This window comes from Halichoeres trimaculatus, unplaced genomic scaffold (assembly GCF_033239565.1).
Source record: "Halichoeres trimaculatus isolate MK-OKI-2021-1 unplaced genomic scaffold, fHalTri1.1 fHalTri1_scaffold_10, whole genome shotgun sequence".
Taxonomy (NCBI): Eukaryota; Metazoa; Chordata; class Actinopteri; order Labriformes; family Labridae; genus Halichoeres; species Halichoeres trimaculatus.
The window spans coordinates 12,152,052-12,172,727 of NW_027437187.1; the positions used below are offsets into that span (position 1 = coordinate 12,152,052).

General features: G+C 40.6%; 1 protein-coding gene across 1 annotated transcript in view; it reads left to right on the plus strand.

The window, feature by feature from the left end:
* The window catches only part of gnao1a (guanine nucleotide binding protein (G protein), alpha activating activity polypeptide O, a), a 120,621-nt gene that overhangs the window by 23,113 nt on the left and 76,832 nt on the right, over positions 1-20,676 (plus strand). The window contains exon 3 of the mRNA XM_074677738.1: positions 4,413-4,554. Coding sequence (XP_074533839.1) covers positions 4,413-4,554 — 142 coding nt within the window. The remainder of the gene's footprint in view (positions 1-4,412; positions 4,555-20,676) is intronic.

The following is a 20,676-nucleotide window of genomic DNA, read 5'->3' on the forward strand; positions in this document are numbered from 1 at the left end:
AGGGCTTGGAGAGTGGGTAATGAGAAAAGGTCCTCATGCATGAAAGCTCACGTCAGCAGGCCAAGCAACCCAACACACACACACACACACACACACACACACACACACACACACACACACACATACACACAAAAATCTACAGGAGCTCACACGAACACAAATCTCTGATACACCTCTGAGATCACTTACAAATCCACTCAAATCTTCATGTTGTCCCTTGTTTTATTTTTAATAATACAGTCAACTTCTCCAATCTCATCCCTCAACATCCCGAGAGCTTTAGCAGGTCAAAGATCACATCGAAGAATGTATAACACATCTCATCAGAGCACCCTAGTGCTATCTTTTTTAGTAGTCTTCTAAAGAAAACTTGCTCTCATAATTGTCTAGAATCACCAGAGACAGTAGAGAGGGGATTGGTTTAATTTATATGTTTAGTGTGTGTGAGATAAGTTCAGAACCCCTGCCATTAAGCGTGCCTTTTTCTGATGTTTTCATTTATTTTGATTGGGGTTATGTCGAGCTGTGAAATACACAGCGCTCACTTTCTTGGCATCGCATAAATGCAGTGTTCCTTCAGAGACTGCAGCAACCCATCGAGAGCCAGTCCTCGATTCACCTCTCTGCTGCAAGGAAAGAAAGATGCAAAGAATAATTTAAAACAAGGGGCTGTTTGCAAGAAATTTTGAGCCAGTCCACACAGATCTACATACAAATAAGGTACAGAAATGCTCCTGCAGTTTGAGTTCTCAAAAAGCTGATGTGCACAACATACAGATGAGGATAAACAGTTTATTTATTCAGCTGTAATATAGATCTGTGCTTTGGCCTTTTGAAAGTCACTGATGTAAACAGTAGGCCCGTGTTTTTATATAGCACTGGCAGAGCGCCTGATTGATCTGAAACATTACACTGGCCTGGACTGTACTGTCTTAAAGGCTGCAAATACACATACACACATACACATCAACCTGCATGCAATCTGCATACAGATGGAAGGTTAAATCACAGATATATGCAGAGGGGCTGTGTGTGTGGGGGTGTGTGTTTTCTTCTTGTGCAAGCGTGAGTGTAAAACCAAAAATGTCACGCATGAAATCCAACGAGATGACAGAATATCTTGTTTTTACAATTCTTGGAGTTAAATGTGCTTCATTTCAACCAAAATGAGTAAGCTTTAGGGATGCACGGTGGTGCAACGGTTAGTGCTGCAGCCTCACAGCAAGGTCACAGGTTCGATTCCCAGCTTGGCCGGTAAGTAGGGCTGAACAATTTATCGTTTTCAGATCGAAATCGCAATTTTAGACAATGCAATTTTGAGATCGCCAAAGCAGCAATTTTTTGCAGCGCTCCTGACTGACTCAGGATCTGTTGTGTCAAGTATTATACACATTCGGTTTTACAAATTTGTAGATAATCCATATGTTAAAAGTGCTGGTAAGCAGGTCAACAACACAAAGCCTCTGTTTAGGAGTAGAAGTTGATGAAAACAGATTATTTATCATCACTATTGATGATTAAAAAATTGTGAATTGCAATATCTGCCAGAAAAATTAGATCTTTTCCTAAAATTGTTCAGCCCTACATGTGAATATCCCAAAGCTTGATTTGAAGAAAATCGTGAATCGAATTGAAATCACAATATCTGCCAGAAAAATCGCAATTCAATCTTTTCTTGAAATCGTTCAGCCCTACCGGTGAGTAGGGATGGGTACCTTTCACATTTGAAACGATACCGTACTGATGCCCGATACCTGGCATTCAGTACCGGTACTCAGCGGTACCAATTTTCGGTACTTTTTTGTGTTTCTGTGGTAAAAAATAACAATTTGTTTAGTAATAAAATACATGTGTTGTTTTTTTTGACTACACAACTGGACACTGACTGGAAAATTAGCTACCCTTCCACTCCCTCACAGTCACAAGGATGCATTTAGGTACCTGAACATGGTACCTTTTGATTTCACATGAACCGGTACCCGGTACTTTTGACAAAAGTCAGTCGGTACCTATAAAAGTACATAATTCGGTACCCATCCCTACCGGTGAGCCTTTCTGTGTAGGGTTTGCATGTTCCCCCTGTCCATGCATGGGTTCTCTCCAGGTCCTCCAGTTTCCTCCCACAGTCAGGGGTGGCTGGAGCCTATCCCAGCTGTCATTGGGCAAGAGGCAGGGCACACCCAAGCTGCAACCTCCGGTCTGAGAATATGAGACAATGGGGAAGTGCTAAAATCTGCTGTTTGTTGAGTGTTCACTTGAGGTTGGCTCCGTCCATGTGTTATACAGTCTATGGGTACACCCTGGACTGGTCTCCAGTCAGTCACAGGGCTGACACAGACAGACAGACAACCATTCACTCACACACTCACACTTATGGACAATTTCGAGTGACCAATTAACCTGATGAGCATGTTTTTGGACTGTGGGAGGAAGCCGGAGGACCCTGAGAGAACCCACGCATGCACGGGGAGAATGTGCAAACTCCACACAGAAAGGCCCACCGGCCAAGCTGGGAATCGAGCCGGTGACCTTCTTACTGTGAGTCTGCAGCGCTAACCGTTGCGCCACCGTGCAGCCCAAGATAAAACATTACACACTTTAAGGCTCAAGCTGAATTACCAATACATGAGAATACATGAGAATACATGAGAAGATTTATAACTGATCGTTAAAATATATTAATTTAAACCATTTTATCGTTTTTATTTACCCAGCCCTGTCACTCTTAGGTCTGAGTTTGATCATCTTAGAGTGTGTCGCAATGCAGCACATTTTATCACCTGGTTTTTGACAAGGAAATAATTAATAAAAATGTAAAAAAGGAGTATTGTATTTTTTAGGCTTTGTTCTATCCCTGTATTGTGATTCCTGAGAACTTTTACATGATTTACATAAAAAAAGAACAAATAAATAATCTGTATTTTTCTGGTGTTTTAAAAATACCTTGTTTCAGCCTTGATCTGAGACTTCTCATTTTAGCTGATGTCTCCATTGTGGCTCCCCCTCCCACACACCTCTTTTCCCTCTGATTGGACACTCCTTTGAAAGCTTGTTGGGGGCAGAGCTATGTGCAGACCTTGGTGTTTGAGGCCCACTCCTCCACTGCAAAAACAGTTAGGAAATCCTTATGTGATGACCTCACCGTTTTAGCAAGTCTGGAGAAGATCGCGTTGGTTTAAAATATTGGAAATCAGAATAACCCCTCTTTAAACAGTTAGATAGCAGCATGTGGTTGGTATACCAAAGTTAATTTAAAAGTGAATTCATAGCCTTACAGTTTCACAAACCTTCACATGCAATGATATGCTACTTTCTTACCTCAACAACTTCTTTCATAAAGATTTTAAAGAATTCAGGATTTGACACTTGAAGTCCATGCGTTCAAAGTGAGGCTTCGTCTTTGAAGGTACAGACTGAGGAGCTGGAGCTCGTTATCATGAAGTGTGAGAGTGTGCACTTTGAAGATGCAGAATCATCTCTGGCGGTGTAGCTTACATGTCAAAGGCAGGCAGGTGAAAAAGTTTGTTCCCTATTTGCGGAGATGTGTTGGTGGTTTTCCTAACAGCGAATCACTTTGGTGTGTCAGAATATGACAGGAAGTCAGAAGGCCAATACTAAGCTGCAGCTACAGAGAGAGATAAGCAGATGTACTGTGAGGTGAAAAAGGTGGATGTAGTTGTTTCATCAGTCTTGTTCTCTCAGGTTAATTTATGTGTGGGGATGTTGTCCATCTGAATTACCTCACAGTGTCGCCCCAAACTGTTCCTGTCTGTCTGAATCAGGCAGTTGTCTGTTGACCTGTCTTGTTCTCAGCTGCGTTATCGCTCCCTGGTTGTCTGATTCGTCCATTCATCCAGTCTTTCTTCCTGTCATAGAGTCTGCCCAGCTCACTGGCTCGCTGTCCTTGTGTCTGTCTGTCTGTCTTTGTGTCCTTGTGTTTGCTGCAGTGAAAGACAGCGTGACATTTTGAACAGCAGGATGGGCTGCTGGTAGCACTGTGTGCCTAAATGTCAGCTTAGCCTACTGGTAATGCACCCCTCCCTCCTCCCCTTCTCTTGACTTTGTGTTTTTGTTGTAAGCCATCCACAACCACCTGTGTTTCTCTCTCACCTCTGACCCCATTCTTCCTAAACCTTCTCCCTTCTTTATTTACTGTACCCTTCCGATATATGCCAAGAAAACATCTGTGCAGTTCGCACTCAATGATCTTCTAGTAGTTGTAATGTCCTTTTTTATGTTTACGTCTATAAATTCTACATGTGATTTTTAGACTTCTTGTCAATGCACAATAATCTATTCTTATTCGAATGCCTGAGTGTGTGATTGTGTGTGCGTGTATTTTAAGAGCTGGTATGGAGTGACAGTTATAAAGTTACTGCTTCCGTTAACTAATGTATGTTTTTGTGTGTTAGGATCATCCATGAGGACGGTTTCTCTGGCGACGATGTAAAGCAGTACAAGCCTGTGGTTTACAGCAACACCATCCAGTCTCTGGCTGCCATCGTGCGTGCCATGGACACACTGGGCCTGGAGTATGGAGACAAGGAGCGGAAGGTCAGCACTAAACCCCCATGCCCCCACACACACACGTCACAGAGTTCACAGTCCATAATGAGATGCAGTTACACAGACTAACTAAGCAGTGGCCCCAAGATTGTTTATGCACTGAAGTCTAAAAGTGTTTACTGAATGAGGCTAAATGAAGATGTCAACATGAAGCACTGTGCTGATGTTCAAAACTCAGCGGCTCCAGTCCTGAATGTCGCAAGTAGCCACCGGATGAACGCCATCTGAACTGATGCGGTTCAGGGAGAGGGCAGCGTGTGCCTTACAGAGAGTTACTGTCTTTCAACCTTAGCACTTAGAGCCCAGCTCTAGTGTTGGACCTGATTAAGTTTCTTTGAGCAGGACACTGATCTCTAGCAGCCCCAGATCCTTGCTCTGACCTCTGGGAAAAGTCTGTGCATCTTCAGGTCCAGAGGAGAGCACATTATTGGAGTGGCCCTTAAAATGTAAGTAATCTGTCATGGGCAGTGCAGGGCAGCTCTTTTGTTTGCCGGAGATGCAAGACGTTCTCTGAAGAGACTCTCCAGAAGGAGATCCCAATAACTTGCCTCAATACCATTCAAGGATTATGGTGGATTTAATGGTCCATGCTCTCTCTACACTTGCAAATGCGATGTAACCAGTTTTGACTGGTTTCATGTGTGTGCACACAGCAGTGTGTATCTGTTTCACCAGCACAGCGTGTCATGCTGTCAGTGGGAGGTGAGCAGAGGTGAAATCGCAGCTCATCTGTGCTTCCCTGTTTGGATATCATCCCAAACACGTGTCTACTATCGTTTTCAGGCAGAAACTACAATCTAAAGCTGTAACAGCAACATATTGATTTTTGCAAATGCTTGATGAAGCACTTTTAGAGTGTGGATAGTAGATGAAACATACAAACAAGAAAAAAACAAGGGATAAAAAAATTCAAGGTTTATGATTTATTTTACAGTTTCTTCTGACAGTCAAAACCTCCTGAGTTTGTGCTCTGGGATACTATCACTACACAGCATTGGGCCTTTATTTATTAAAACTGTCCACACCAGCACTGATCCTGGAGCTAAATGGTAACTGCTGCCAACCAACGCTGTGATACTTGTGCCAAAATTCCTTCATGCCAATCTGAGTTAGTTCTACTTCCAAATCCTCTAAATCCTGAAGCAGACAAGTTCAGTATATGATACGCTAATTGAGGATTATGAGTCTAATCCATGGGCGAGCATCAGTGCTATCTCAACACAGCAATGTGAGGAGGTTAATTAGACATGTAAGGACTGAGAAGACCCAGTGCTGCATTACACCAACCTCTGCTGGCCAGGGCCTCACTTACATGGCCCAAAAATTACATAATTCAGACCATTAGAGCTGTTTAAGTGTGACTTAGCTTTACCTTTGTGCCCTGTCTACAATGTAAAGTGTGGAGAGAGCTTCAGATGGATCAGGGTTTCCCATCTGGAATGTGTATGAGCCGATAGCCCGCGTGAGAAGTGAAGGTTGGCTCCTTCTTTTAAACACCATACCTGCCTAATAATCATGGTTGTGAGATAAATTCTTAAAGATTATTGCAGAAACATCTTTAATGTCATTACTTGGTGTTTGTTTAGAGGAAGCAGTGCTGGTTTTAGTCCTGAATTCTAAACCCCATCAGATCATGCTCTGTGCTCTGCAGTGTTACAGTGACATTGTCAGGGGTGTGTTGTTGTTGATGAAGAGGGGAATTAGTGGCACGATAATGATGATGATGATGATGACTGACTAATAAATCTTCAGTAAATATAGTGCTGACTATATTGCCTGCAGATAAGTCTGTTCAGTTCACACTGGCCTCTAACTCACTCTGCTAGCGGTCAAAGTTTGTCTTTGGAAGCTAGTTTTCATTAATATTAGATCATAAGAAACCCTGGATTTCTCTTTTTTTAAATTTATCTCACACATACACACACAAACCAACACGTGTCAGTAGAGTTAACCTTATCCAAAGGCACAGGATATTTTTAATCACAAGGAAGCTATTGATACCGAAAGTAGAGAGCTGAAATAACAATACACTTATTGACTAGGATGTGATATCTCTGTGTGTGTGTGTGTGTGTGTGTGTGTGTGTGTGTGTGTGTGTGTGTGTGTGTGTGTGTGTGTGTTTGTGTGTGTGTGTGTGTGTGTGTGTGTGTGTGTGTGTGTGTGTGTGTGTGTGTGTGTGTGTGTGCATGCTGACTTGTGTGTTGAATAAATCATAGTATTGTATTTCTATTTAGAGGTGAAAGGAAGGGCTTGAGGCATGATAGATAAGAGCTGCTGTTAAATAGTTTAAGAATTATTAAAGTGGAGGTTGTATATAATCATGTTGGTATGAATGGGTGCAAAGTGTGCAGTCATTAGGATATGTCACAGTTCATTTCCCTAGATCTCCTAATCTCTCTAACATGAATTCCTCTGACCTAAGCAGTGGTTGGTTGTGGTTACTGCATGATGGAAAAACAGTAGGACTGACGTTTACTTGTAGATGAGATCCTTAGTTCAAGAGGTTATCATGCTAGAGTTTTTCCAATGCTGGTACTTGTAGTGGTAAAGCAGCTTGCATCATTATTAGAATATTATACTGCTTAAACTGTGCTATCAGGTAAATGCAGGTATTCCTGGCTGAAATGACCAATCAGACACTCATATCAGGGTGCTGTTGGCCAGTGTAGGATTATGTGGGTTCGAGAACTTTACGTTAACTTATCAGGGTTTCAAGATGTTGTGGTATTGCGATTTCTGCATGAAAGTCCCTTCTTTTAAAAGTCTATGGCTCTAGGAAAAAACAAATACATTTGTTTTCCCACTTGGACACAATCTGTTTTAATTATTTTAATCATTATTTTAATATCAGAGTACTTAGAATACTTGGACTTCAATAAAGATGTGTGTTAAGTTAAACAGAAGAAATGAATAACTGATTGACAGGTTTGATATAAAAAAGCATACACTAATAAACTTAAACAGTGCTAATTTGATTCTTTAAATTCTGTGTTGATGCACAAAAATGCCTGAAAGATTGTTGTCTCTATCTTTTTTGCAATTTTTTGACACCAAACTATTTTCCTGGATACCAAGATGACCAGTCCCACCCCACTGCTAACTGTGGCTAGCAGGCTAACATCAATATATTTCACGGTTGCTTTGCTACAAGTGTAATCACCAATCAGTACAATGGCTATCAGAGGCTCAAACACAGTTTTGCTGTTATTGATGACCTGCATGCTTTAGCTTTCACCTTAACTTTGGGACAACTGGTATTGTAAGAACAGTATGACAAACAGTTATGTTTTCTTGAAGGGTTTGCTCAAACTCCCCAAAACTATGATTTAAAGAAACATTTGCTGACACTAAAAATCATCTCTGAAACATTTCTTCAGTCTGCAGCTCACAAACTTAGAAGTTATGTTTTGTCTGTTGTTTTGTTTGGTTGACAGGAGGGCAGCAGAGGATAGGAACATTGAATAGAAGAGAGACATATTATACTCTGACAGCACAAAAGAGGGAGCTCAGAGTTCAGAGTGAGCTGCATTTCAACATTGAATTGGACTTCTCCCCAAATTTGACTGAAATGTGCTCTTAGATTTATAGAGATGGAGAACCTAAGATCTGTAACAGGACACAGATACATATGGAAATGATAAAAGGGTGATGAATATTGTAATGAGATAGAGAATATAAAAAATAGAATAGCATAGAATAGAACTTTTTGTCATTGTAACAAGTACAACTAAATTGAAGTCACAGCAGCAATCAAAAAAACAAAAGTAAGAAAGTGTACAGAAAGTGCAAAAAGGTCCATAAGAAAACAGATGATGACAGCTTGTCCATCATTGTCCAGTTCAGCCAGCCTCCACCTCCACAGGGTCCAGGACTGAGCTTCTTCAGTCATGCTCCATCTCTGTCTCCTGGATCCTGTCTGCCCACAGCAGGCGAAGTTCTTCCAATGTGGCGTTGGTGTCCGATGTTAGCTCCGTTAGCCATGTCTGTGAATAGCATGATGCTACTCTGCTCTCTGGTATTCCCTCTGTTGCTGGGTTAGCACAGCTAGCTCATCCATCTTATTGGAGATAGATCTTACGTTCCCAATAACAATGGATGAAAGGACAGGTCCATGTCGTCACTTCTTAGCTCACACCTGAGAACCAGCACGTCGTCCTCACCTCCTTCTCCTCACCTTATGGAAAGACATCAGGCCTTGCACCAGTTAGCATTGACATGCTACATGCTTCTAACAGCTGATTTCACATGTAAACAATGCAGCCATGGTTACATGTAGGATCTCCAGACAAACACAGGAGAAAAAGTAGTAAAAATATCACTGAAGCTACAAAAAGTTTGGTGTCCATGACCAACAAATGAGTCATACAAAGTAATGATCCACTCCAAATGCAAAGATTACAAAAAAGAGATGAAAAAATTACAAGAAAGGAACAAAGAAGAGAGAGCTGCTGCAAAAGGCAGCCATAGCCAGCAGGGTGGCGCCTAGCAAGCATAGATCTTACAAAATCAGCTGTGTGGATAACATTTGTTGGGTTTTGACTGCTCTCTCTCAGCCTCCTCCATCCTCTTAGTATGGTGCATTATTTACTAATATTCAGCCCCACCTGTCCTATCCTCTCTGTCCATGTGCTAGCTCCCAACTCCTTTCCTGATCACCTCCCCCTGTCTGTCCTCCGGGCCTTGGCTGGTTGCTGTGGTAACCCAGTGTTTTGCCTCTCTCTCAACACATTCCGCAAGCCAATGTTCAAGGGCGGCATGACACAAACACTTACACAAAACACACACTCACACGATAGCAAGCTTGAAATAGACAGCTTGTTGTCACCGCAGTATGAATCTTCAAGCAGTTTTCACTCAAGCTTTAAGGAATGAGGTTCAGAGAAGAGGCTGATGTTAAAGCTGAATGAAAGCTTGATTGCTGTTTGTCTGTGACGTAAACAAAATTCTTACTAATGGCTGACTAGTTACCCGTTTGCTGAAGTTCCCAAACAGCATAGACAAATGGAAAATTCTCTGTGTGTAACAAATTGATTTCCATTGAAAATATTACGAGAAAAATAATGTATTTGTTCATTTATGTGTTTTTTTTTTATTTATTTAATTCAAACTTTCAATGTAGGCCTACCTGCAGAGTGGACTGAACCAAGCATAACTTTCAGGGCTGGTGAGGAATTTCAAAAGCCTCAACATTGTTGTGTTTGGTTACAAGTGAGGTAATAAAAAATCCCATTATGACACACAGACGCTGGGATATTACTGGACTGCGTGGGCGCTGATCTATATGAACATGATCAGATGAGAGCCTGAGGTCAAGCAGAGAGGTCATGTCTACTTTGAGGTAATTAAGAACCATCAGACCAGGAATCTGCTGTGATCTCCTGGCTGTGAGGCAACAGTGCCAACCAGTTCACCCAATGAAAATACTGATTACTTATCATCACATGTTGGTAAATGTATCACACAGGTTAGGAGGAAAATATATATTACTGTACCAATATTTCTTCTCTAACAAAGTGGTTGTTATGGGATTGAAAAAAGGCCACAGGCATTACCGTGCTTTAATACCAATTCAGTTCATAGCTTAACAGGCCTCAATCAGTCTTTAAACCAAATGAAGAGGCATTTAATGATCTTTGATGATTATGTATCAAGAGTAATTTTAAAAAACAAGCCCTTCATGTCATTACCATAGATTGTATAGATATGGATGTAGTCGACCCGACGTCACCCATCTGTTTTTGAAAAAGTTTTTGAAGCAAACCAGCTGGTGCGGTCAAATTGAAAGTTGGGTGGGTTTGGAGTGTCTGCACTACAGGGCACCTAACAGTGATGTAAACTATTTCTTTGATTGGGAACTAGTGATTTTAATATCTTCTAAACAGCTGGGTTAGAGAAAAATTCAACCCCCAGACAGTGTGTGCCGATATTAAAATTAGGGATTCCAGACTGAAGATGCTTTTTGTACGAGGCTCTAAATAGGTTTCTTTCTGCCATAAAAACCGTTTTTTTTGGCTTGGTGTGTATGTGATTTTGGGTTCTTCCAGAGCCAGTCTCGGGCTCTGACACTAGAGAAACAGCAGATCTTAGCACTTAAGCACTGTCTCATATTTTCAAACAGTTAAAGGTTGCTGCTTGGTCATTGCCCAACTTGGTGTTGGTTTAAGGGTCTCAGAAGTGCAAAAACTATATCTTCTTGACTCATCTAACTCAACATTTTTAGGCAGACAGGTTACAATTTATTGTCTGTCATTTTTGACATTAATGTTAAATGTAAACCTGTTGTTAAATGTAAGCCTTCTTGAAATGATCTTTACTCTTGTGTCAAGTGTCACGACACAGCTAAGTTTCTTTTTCGTTTTGCTGGTTTTATATGAATCTATGATCAAATTCAAACTGCATACCAAAGGTTGTTCTCAAAAAGCTAGCCTGAAGCATTAGTTAGTGGTTTCAATGTTTGATGGTGTGTACTTAACTGATGCATCAGCCTTAGGCTCCATTTTCTATAGACTAATTGCTCCAATGCCTCCACACAGTTTTTTTCAGGGTGAAAGTTCTTTAGCCTTTCAAAGCGTGTGCAGAAGCATGCTCGACCTTTGTTCAGTTTTATTTGTTTGATGTCATTAGACCTGCCAGTAGAGAAAAATAGAGTCAGAGTGCAAAGATAAAGACACACACTGGTGGCTGAGGTTGGTGATAAATGGAAGATTAATGGGATTTATTTATAGTGTGTCACCTCTTGTAATCATAAATTTCTCTTATAGAAAGTCTTCCCTCTTTGTCACTGTATGGGAAAAATTTTAGCACAGCTTTTGATAAAACTTTGCCATCTCATCTCTCTCTTTTCATTATATCAGTTTTTATTGTGGCTTCTTATGCACAATCACTATAGAGGAGAAAATTAATGGCCAGCTGCTCTGTTTGGCTGCATCACTCACACACACACACAAATACACACACACACATGCACAACATCTGACATCAGACAAACACCTTGAGTCTCAGCGGACTCTCGAAGGGAGTGAGGAAAAGAGGGAAGAAGACTTGAGGGAGATGGAAAGAACGGAGGGATGAGAGGGGGGAGGGGAGGAAGAAGATAAGGATGAGAGACACAGACCGATAGAAAAGAGGGAGACAGAGAGAGCTGTCAGACAGGTTGCTGCTTATTGTTGTGGAAACCAGGCAGCTATTCTCATGGGCGTGCATGTGTGTGCGTGTGTGTGGCGTGTGTACTGTGTGTGTACGGGTATGTGAACAACGCCCCTCTGGTGATCATGCTCCCTCTGCTCGTTAAAGAATAAAACAGCCATGTGCTCTCTTCAGTCTAGTTTGAAGTGATGGTAAGTGCAGCAGCTCCTCTGCTTAGCCTACTTAGATGTGCATTGTTGTTTTTATTGCGTTATTTGGGAGGGTTAAGTTGCATCAAATGTTTTGAGAAGTGCAAATGAAAAACCACCAGGAACTGTCATTTATATTTTTAAATGTCACTCACATTTTGCAGTCAGAGTGAATGGGTTATGCAGAATTATGCCTGCACTGTACTTATCGAGCAGCTGTCTTCATTTTTACTTTCACAGACTGGCAGCAGGAGAAGTTAAATGACTGTAATATAGATTCAACATAAAAACAAACATGACATACAACTTAACATAATGCAGAATCATAGGGTGCTCTGAGCTGGTTTCCCTGCAGTCATACAGTCTCATTTGAGACGGTGTCACTCGAAGTGTGTTCTCACACCGCAGAAAACCCAGCCCCACAAAGATTGGTGGTTACATGTGGAGATTTCTTTTCTCCTTTCTAATAAGCTCCCCAGAGGTGTTGGTTAATATCCCAGTACCAGATGATACTCAGCCCAGTACAGGTCGTCAGCATGATGGCTGGAGACCTATGCTATAAAGCTCCAATGTGTGTCCAAAACAGATACAATACAAATGAGTGATCCCAACAAATAAACTGGGCTGCATGTGTGTTTTGACTATATTCACACACACTATGTGTAGGCAATTCAAAGAGTCAAACCTCAATGCACTTTTTACCATTTCAAACAATGTGAACCCTTTCTGTTTGATATTCTGTTCTTGACAGAAGTGAAAGAAATCAAAAGTCTGATGCCACAAAAATCATTAAGTATAGAGAGTGACCTCCTCTGTAGCTCCAGTGGGGATCTTGCTTAACTTGCTTATACCTTTAGATCATATAGGTTTACACAGGGAACATTTTTTAGGGCTCCTTCTCTCCCTCTGGTACCTATTTAGTTGCTTTACATGATTTACAGCTCAGAAAAATCCAAATTTTATTTTTTTTATCATTAGAAAACCCTTCTTTCAGCCTCTACCTGATACATTACATTTTAGTTGCTGTCTCTTTAAGGCTCCCAGCCCCCTTCACCCTCTTCCTCCTGATTGGCCAGCCCTCTGAAGACCTCTAGGGGTCATAGCAGTGGGCAGACTTTAAAGTGTGAGGCCCACCCCTCCAACACGTCATGAACTAGTCAGGAGATCCAGTTTGCAGATAGATTCAGTGATTTCTACGACAAAGTAATTTTTTGTGGTTTGAAGATTTAAACAAGTTAAGTACAAACATCTGGCGTTTGTATCTTATATCCATGTTTGAAATATGGATAACACCCTATTCTTAACCTAGCGTTAAAAATGTTATTTAATTTTTCCTCATCTATTTTAATTTTATTTTATGTTAAAGTTATTAATTAATCACAGATGCAGTTCAAATCCTCATTCAACTTGTAAGAAAACTGATTCATGTTAAAAGCCATGTCACAGCCAACCTGTTAAAATTGTTTTGCTGAAGCTGTGATAAAATGTAGGGCTGATTCTCTTATGTTTTTATTAATCTGCAGCTCCTAAAGTAAGAATCCTTTTTGTAGTTTATACTGATCTCAGCCTGACAGCTGCTGTTCAGTATCTCTGACTGTTTCCTCAGATTTCATGGAAAAAGTTTGAAGCTGTAAATATTTTTATAAGCAGATTCCTATATCTAATATCACAAACCAAAAGGAAGCACTCATAATACATAGAGAGACTCCTGATTTCTGCTTTCAAAGGTGAGATTCATCATTTAACTGTGTGGATCACTCAGTGTGGGAATCACCAGCAGTGACGTTTGAGAGTGGACAGTGGTGAAGCCTTATGTTGCTCCAAGATTCAGCACAGCTTTGATATTACAACTTCACATGACTGTACTACAGAACATCAAGCATTTGTGTGTGTGTGTGTGTGTGTGTGTGTGTGTGTGTGTGTGTTTGTGTGTGTGTGTGTGTGTGTGTGTGTGTGTGTGTGTGTGTGTGTGTGTGTGTGTGTGTGTGTGTGTGTGTGTGTGTGTGGGTCATTATAGATTCCTTCCAGCCAGGTTAAGAAGGTCACAGGGGGGACAAAGCCTCCACTACACACACTCACATCCAGGTGTTTGAAGTTTGTGTGTGTTAATGTGTGTTTCATGGAGAGACTGGGTGTGTGTTTGAAGTGTGTGTCAGTCCGCCACCTTCCTGCAGTGCTGTGCTCTCTTTGATTTTCGTTGCCTCCTCCCTCAGTCTCTCCTCTCTTTCTCTTTTATTTTCAGCATCCTCTTTTTGTCTCTCACCTCCTTCTATGCTTTCTCTCTTCTGTTCCTCTCTTTTCTTTCACTCATTTCTTCTTGTCTGCCTGGCTTTTCTACACAACTTTTTTTTTATCATTGTTTCACCTTTTTTTTCCTCCCTTCCTCTCCTTTTCGACGGCCCCCCTCCCCCGGTTGCTCACACTCTTATCTCTAGTCATGCTCTTTCATTTCCTTTCTTCAGCTTCCTTGGTTAAATCCTGTCACAGGAGTTTTCTCTCGCTTCTTCTTTTTCTTACACTCTTCGATCCACTCACTTCATACAGTCAATCCAATAGATCGATGAGCTGAGCCTTGTGCAGGGCACCTGATTGGTTCATTCTAAGGTCTGTAATAAGAGATCATTAGTCTGTGGGTTACTGCAGCTGCCTAATTAACACACACACACACACACACAAACACAAAACGCTGGATTATAGCTGAGCGCTGTGTGGATGTGTGTATGCAGAATGTGTGAGTGTGTGGTGCAGAGAGAGATAGCGCAACAGAGAGATAAATATAGTAAACCAGAGAGAGAGAGAACAGAGAGAAAGAGCCTGCCTCATGAAAGTGAGATTGTCACAGCCGTGAAATGAACCGTATCCTAGCAACAGAAAGGACCATGATCCCATACCTGAGATTTGGGGAGTGTGCTGTTTTTCTGTCCCTGTTTCCATGTGTGTAAAGTGTCGTTATTTATGTAACTTTTGATTTTGAGTGAAGACATATGAGTCGCATTTTCACCATTTAAAGAAGAAATAATCAAATACCTTATTCATTCTGTGAGCTGCTTAGTACAGCATCAGTACTTTGCCACGGCTGGGTTCAGTGGCATGTTTAACTTTCAGTCTAAGGACCAGCTGGGACCTGCCTGTGTACAGTTGGCATGTCCCCCCTTGCTCTGTTTCAGTCCAGAGACATGCAGGTTTGGTGAACTGACCAGCCTAAATTGCTTGTAGGTGTGAATGTGAGAATGAATGTGTCTGCGTGTGTGCCAGCACTTGCGATAGACTGGCAAGCAATGCATGCTGGGATGGGCTCCAGTGTCCTGCAACCTTGAACAGGCTAAGCGGTTTAGAAAATGGATGGATGCCTTACTCGGTAACATCTCAGTGGTACTTAGTGAGGAGGACACAAGCACCGTGCATCTGCTGGATGGTGTGTGTGTCATTGAAATGTCCAACATGTTTTCACCCAGTCCCCAAACACTGACGCTTTGTCACCTTCCTTTTGATGTTTGTTACAGATGCACAGGTGGGTAAATTATGCTTGCTGTCTGTTTCAAGTCTGTTTGTTATGTTGAATTTTGGAGCCAGAGGGAAAGTGCAGCAAACTGCAGTTTCTGGGTTGTCCACTTGAGGCTTGTTGCGAAAACCAATCGTTGTTGGGAGCCAAGTCTCCACGTTTAAATGCTGCCTCCTGTCTTTTTCTCTCTGCTGGTGACTCATCAGCCAACATTATAGGGCTTTGTGCTTTCCAAATAAAGGGTACTATTTAATATATTCTCTTTGTTTTCTTAACATGCCATTAAACTGGAATGTTTTCTCTCACTTCATTAGCAGGAAGAGGTTAAATTATGAACACAAAACGTGCTCTAGCTCCTTATTGCAAACAAGTTTGATGTGTCATTTTTGTGATCTAGCATTGCCTTTCCTATTCAGAAATAATAAAAGTCTTCAGAGAGCAATCAAAATCAAGTGTGTGCAGAACTGTGTGATGAGCATTGCTGAGTTGACTAAAAAGAAGGTGCATTAAGACTATTTGCAAGGAGGCAAAAAGACCTGACTTATTTCTACTTTCCTGCAGTTGACTGGTTAACAACCATTGCTGAGCTTCTCAGTGCCGCCTCTGAATCTGACTGGTGATGGCAGGGAAGCTACATTTTTCGGTTTAACTGAACGATGTCAGAGAATGAAGTTGGTCTGAGTTCAAAAAGTTGGTTCTTACAGTTTGCTTTCCTCAGATATAGAGAACTAGATACGTTTTGGGAAAAAAACACACAGGCTGCAAGCCCGTGTGTGTGCATGTGTGTTTGTTTGCATGTACAGATTGTGCCCCATTCAGTGTGTTTTTGACTCCACTTAGCCGCAGCCTTTCATTCTATTGCCCTCTTGTCCCCTCTGTGTGTGTGAGAGAACCGGCGCTGCCTTTTAGGAAGCAGGAACCCTGAAAAACATGTCAGAGTGCATAGCATCAGAGTAACTCAGAATAACGCCTTTAGGGAAGCAACATACACGCACCCACACAGAGCTAGTCCTCTTCCAGTGCTGCATAAATTGTGCTGCAGCTCTCGGCTGCACGGATAATGCACTCACACACACACACAGACACACACAAAGTATTCAGGATACATGGCCACACTCTCACTGCCATCCTCGCTGTATTTGCCAGGGTGGCTGTGCCAGCTCCATCTGACAGGCACATGGACTAGTGTCATCAAAGTCAAAACACTGGATCACTAAAACCACATCCATGATGCCCTGCTCCTTCGTAAACACTTGGTGAATTTTTAAGATGAACAGCAGAAGAAGACAAATATTCCTTTTGTTTTTCTGTGGAAAATCCTGTGAGGGTGAAAAAGAAGAGGAGTTAGTTTTAAATGAAGGAGTTTACTGATATATCTAAAGATTTCAGTCTGCTTTATTCACAAAAGCCATTGACAGGGTTTCACACAAGTTTAGCAAACACTTTTTGTGTCACTAAGTGACTCGAACAGGCTGGTGATCAGTCAGTCATGAAGTCAACTGGGATTTGAATGTGTGCATGTGTGTGAGTGAGTCTCTGTGTGTGTGTCTATCAGGGGAGATTTCTCTGGGGTTATGCGGCTGTTACCTCAGGGATCAGAATCTCAGGTGCTGAAAGAGAAAAGGCCAAGGACTGTACCCTCCTGAGAGAGGGATGAGAGAGAGGGACGGGGGAAAATATTCTCCCTCAGGTGTAAAGCATGACGAGTAGAGTGATGGAGAAAGAAAAGAGCCTCACAGAAAGGAAGCATGGTCCTTAGGGGTTAACACATTGGCATACTACTATGTCATTGTGTGTGTGTGTGTGTGTGTGTGTGTGTGTGTGTGTGTGTGTGTGTGTGTGTGTGTGTGTGTGTGTGTGTGTGTGTGTGTGTGTGTGTTAGATGAATCAGGTTGACAGAACACCCTGTGTTAATGTCATCACATTTCCATGCCTCTGCAGAACAGCCAAATGTCATCCATTGCTGTGTCGGATGCAGTATCCTGCCGTCCTGTGTACAGTGTCTGCTGTTTGCAGAACATACACACACACGCACACTCCTGTAGGCTGATAGGACAATAAATACAATGAGATAAATTGGATTTGTCAGTTGAAAATGATATCACTTTACTGTTATACAAAGTATATGTCCCATTGCTACCAATCTGAAAAGCTCTTATCTCGCTAAGGTTTTGGATTTAAATAAAACCTGTCAGGTATTCTATTTTATATATAACATAAATCTAATCATGAGTTTGTGTTTCTAGTAGGGATGCACAATATTATCGGCACAATATCGGTATCGGGAGATAAAAGCTTAAAAACACGTTTATCGGTATTGGCAGATATGAAAATTTCTGCCGATATGCACAGCTGTTAAAGGTGCTATTCAGTTAGGATTATTATTATTTTCCATCTGAAAAATAAGCTCCTTAAATAAAATGTAGCACTTCATTTATTTGCACTGCAGAGCTCTGTGTCTGTCACCAGGTTGTTACAGTAGCTCTAAAATAATCAAATGCAGCTTGGTTATGTTTAAAAATGCATTGCACATTTAAAGTTCATGTGATCTAAAGAAATTATTTTTCTGTATTTCAATACTGAATGTGTTGAGTTTGAAAAAATAATACATTTCTTATTTATGGTAAAATCAAATGTTTTTTGTCTTGTTTTATGTGTGTTTCTTAAACAAATAAGACCGTCACAATAAGAGTAACATATAAATTCCAGTAAAGGATAGACTTAGCTTTCTTTACAGTGAAAACAACAAACAAACAAACTTGTGATTATCGGTATCAGCCAAAAGGAGTTTCGATATATCGGCATATCGGATATCGGTAAAAATCCAATATCGTGCATCCCTAGTTTCTAGTAAGATAATTGTACTTTGCAACAAAATAACTGTAGATATTCAGCCTCCATGTCGATGTATAAAAAACTTCTTTGAAGAGAAACTCTTGGATGAAAAATGCATTTACACACATATTCACATTAATACACATATCGATGTTATCTTATGTAGCTGTGCTTGGGTTCCTCTCTGTGTTGTGTTCAGTCAGCTGCTGCTGGTGCAGGTAATTAGGCCGGTCTAAAAATAGAAGTGTACCCATAAGATTAATACATCATCTCTGCCATACGGTACCTCTAATGTATGGATCCAGCCTGCAGATGTTATCAAGACTGCTCATTTTTTACACAAAGCAGGTTATGTGTGCACGCATTTGTTACTTGTCTGGGGTAAGAATAATCTAAACTGTGTTTTCTTTAAAGCTATTGCAGAACTTGAAATGTTTGTATATTTAGATTCTTCATGCCCCCCTGCCTTTGAAAGGGGTTAGTTAATCCTGAATTTGCCTGTAAATTTACAAGCAGTGTAGTCAAAAGGCATCACTCATCAAAGAACTTAGCCTTGGAATTTTTTTTTTTTTTTTTTTTTGTAAAGATAGATTATTGTAGTCTGACATCAGTCCCACAAAGCATTAACGACCAAGTACAAAAAAGTCTGTCTCCATGCCAATGTTCTTGTTTGCTTTTGTAGGTCATAGAGGCAAGTTATGAACTCCTTACAGGAGCTTTAAGTTGAATGATTTTTTTTTTCAGAGCTGGCAAAGCTACTGATGTGCTATAGCATAATGGGCAACACTTGAGAAAAATTTTGATAGGCTAAGTCAGCTACCAAAATATAGAGCATCCTGTCATTGTTACTTTACTGTAGCAAAGTGGAGAAGTCTGTTCCTCAGTACTACACTGTTGAATTGCTGTCTTATTATTCTGGTGGTCTAAAAATAGACTGAACTGTAATCAAAGTAAATCTTTAGGGAGGCACAATGCTTTGTTTGCTGGTAGAAAATCAGAATCTGAACCATGTTCTGAACCGTGCCAGGGAAAATCTGCCAGCTTGTAATTAAGCCTGGCTCAGAGCAGGTGCTGGATACATGTTGAGCATATAAGGATGAGCTGTGTATGGATATCAAGTCACAGCTTAAAGACAAAGCACAGCCCAGAAAAATAATGAAATACCTCTAAGACACTGAAACCTAATGTAGAGTGCGTAGAGATGTAACATTAGAGCCAGCGTTATAGGATGTGGAAACATATCATAATATAACAAATTGGTGGAGTAAGTAAGCTTCAGTTGGTTTTAAGAAACTAATCCCTTAAAAGTTTTGCAGTAAATACAAAGTCAGGAGTCTGCAGTTGTACCTTTACCTTTTTTGATTCTTATCAACCACAGCATGCTCACACACTGGTATTGACAGTGCACATAGCATTACAGTATGTAGCAGGTAGCAGTTGACAAGCTACCATCTTAATTTATGTTTTAGCCAGCTAACACTGCTAATGTTTGAATGTGCCAAAGAAATCTTGAGGCTGAGGCTTGTTGGAGTCCGAAATGTAATAACGACTCATAATGTAATATCGACCCAAAATGTTATTAAAAAAATAAAAAACAAAACCCAAAATGTAACAAACATGCTGAGTCTGAAATTTAAATTAAAAAAAAAAACAGGTAACAAAATTCCAAAAATGTAAAAACTTGTTACATTTTGGGTCATTGTTACATAAGGGGCTCTAATAAGGCTGATGGAAAGTTTTGGAGTTATTTGTCTGTCCACCAAAGCGTGAAACAAAATGATGAGAACTGCCAAAATAGTTCCGTGTAGCCTACTATGCTGAGGTTTCGGGTTACACTTTCAAGAGCTAATGACAGTCTCTATTCATACTTTGAAAAAAAAAAGGGTTATTAACAGAGGAGGTTATAGGAATCCCACACATATATCGTTTCTTCAGTCAAAATTGGTAAAATGAATCAATCATTCATTGTTGTTATTATTATTATTATTATTATTATTATTATTATTATTATTATTATTATTATTATTATTATTATTATTAGTAGTAGTAGTAGTAGTAGTAGTAGTAGTAGTAGTAGTAGTAGTTAATGTTCAGAATAGAAAGAAAGAAAGAAAAAATATTTTGAGGTGAACACAAAGTCTTGACCAGATTTCATTTTATCCCATTCATCCATAGTCAACCATGGCAACTGGCAAAATTTCAAACCTTTGCTTCACTGGCAAACCACCTGTAATCACAAAGCCACAAAATACTGACCTCGGGCTTCAAATAACAATCAACCCAGCACTCTGCAGCAACTGGAGAGACATTTTTAAATTTGATGACAGATAGGAGAACATTTTGTTTATGTCTGTCTTTATACTTCACTTTTTTCTCCCTCCCTCTTCTTTTTTTTCCTGCTGCTGTGTCCTAGTTTTCCTGCTCAGTGACGTTTGCATT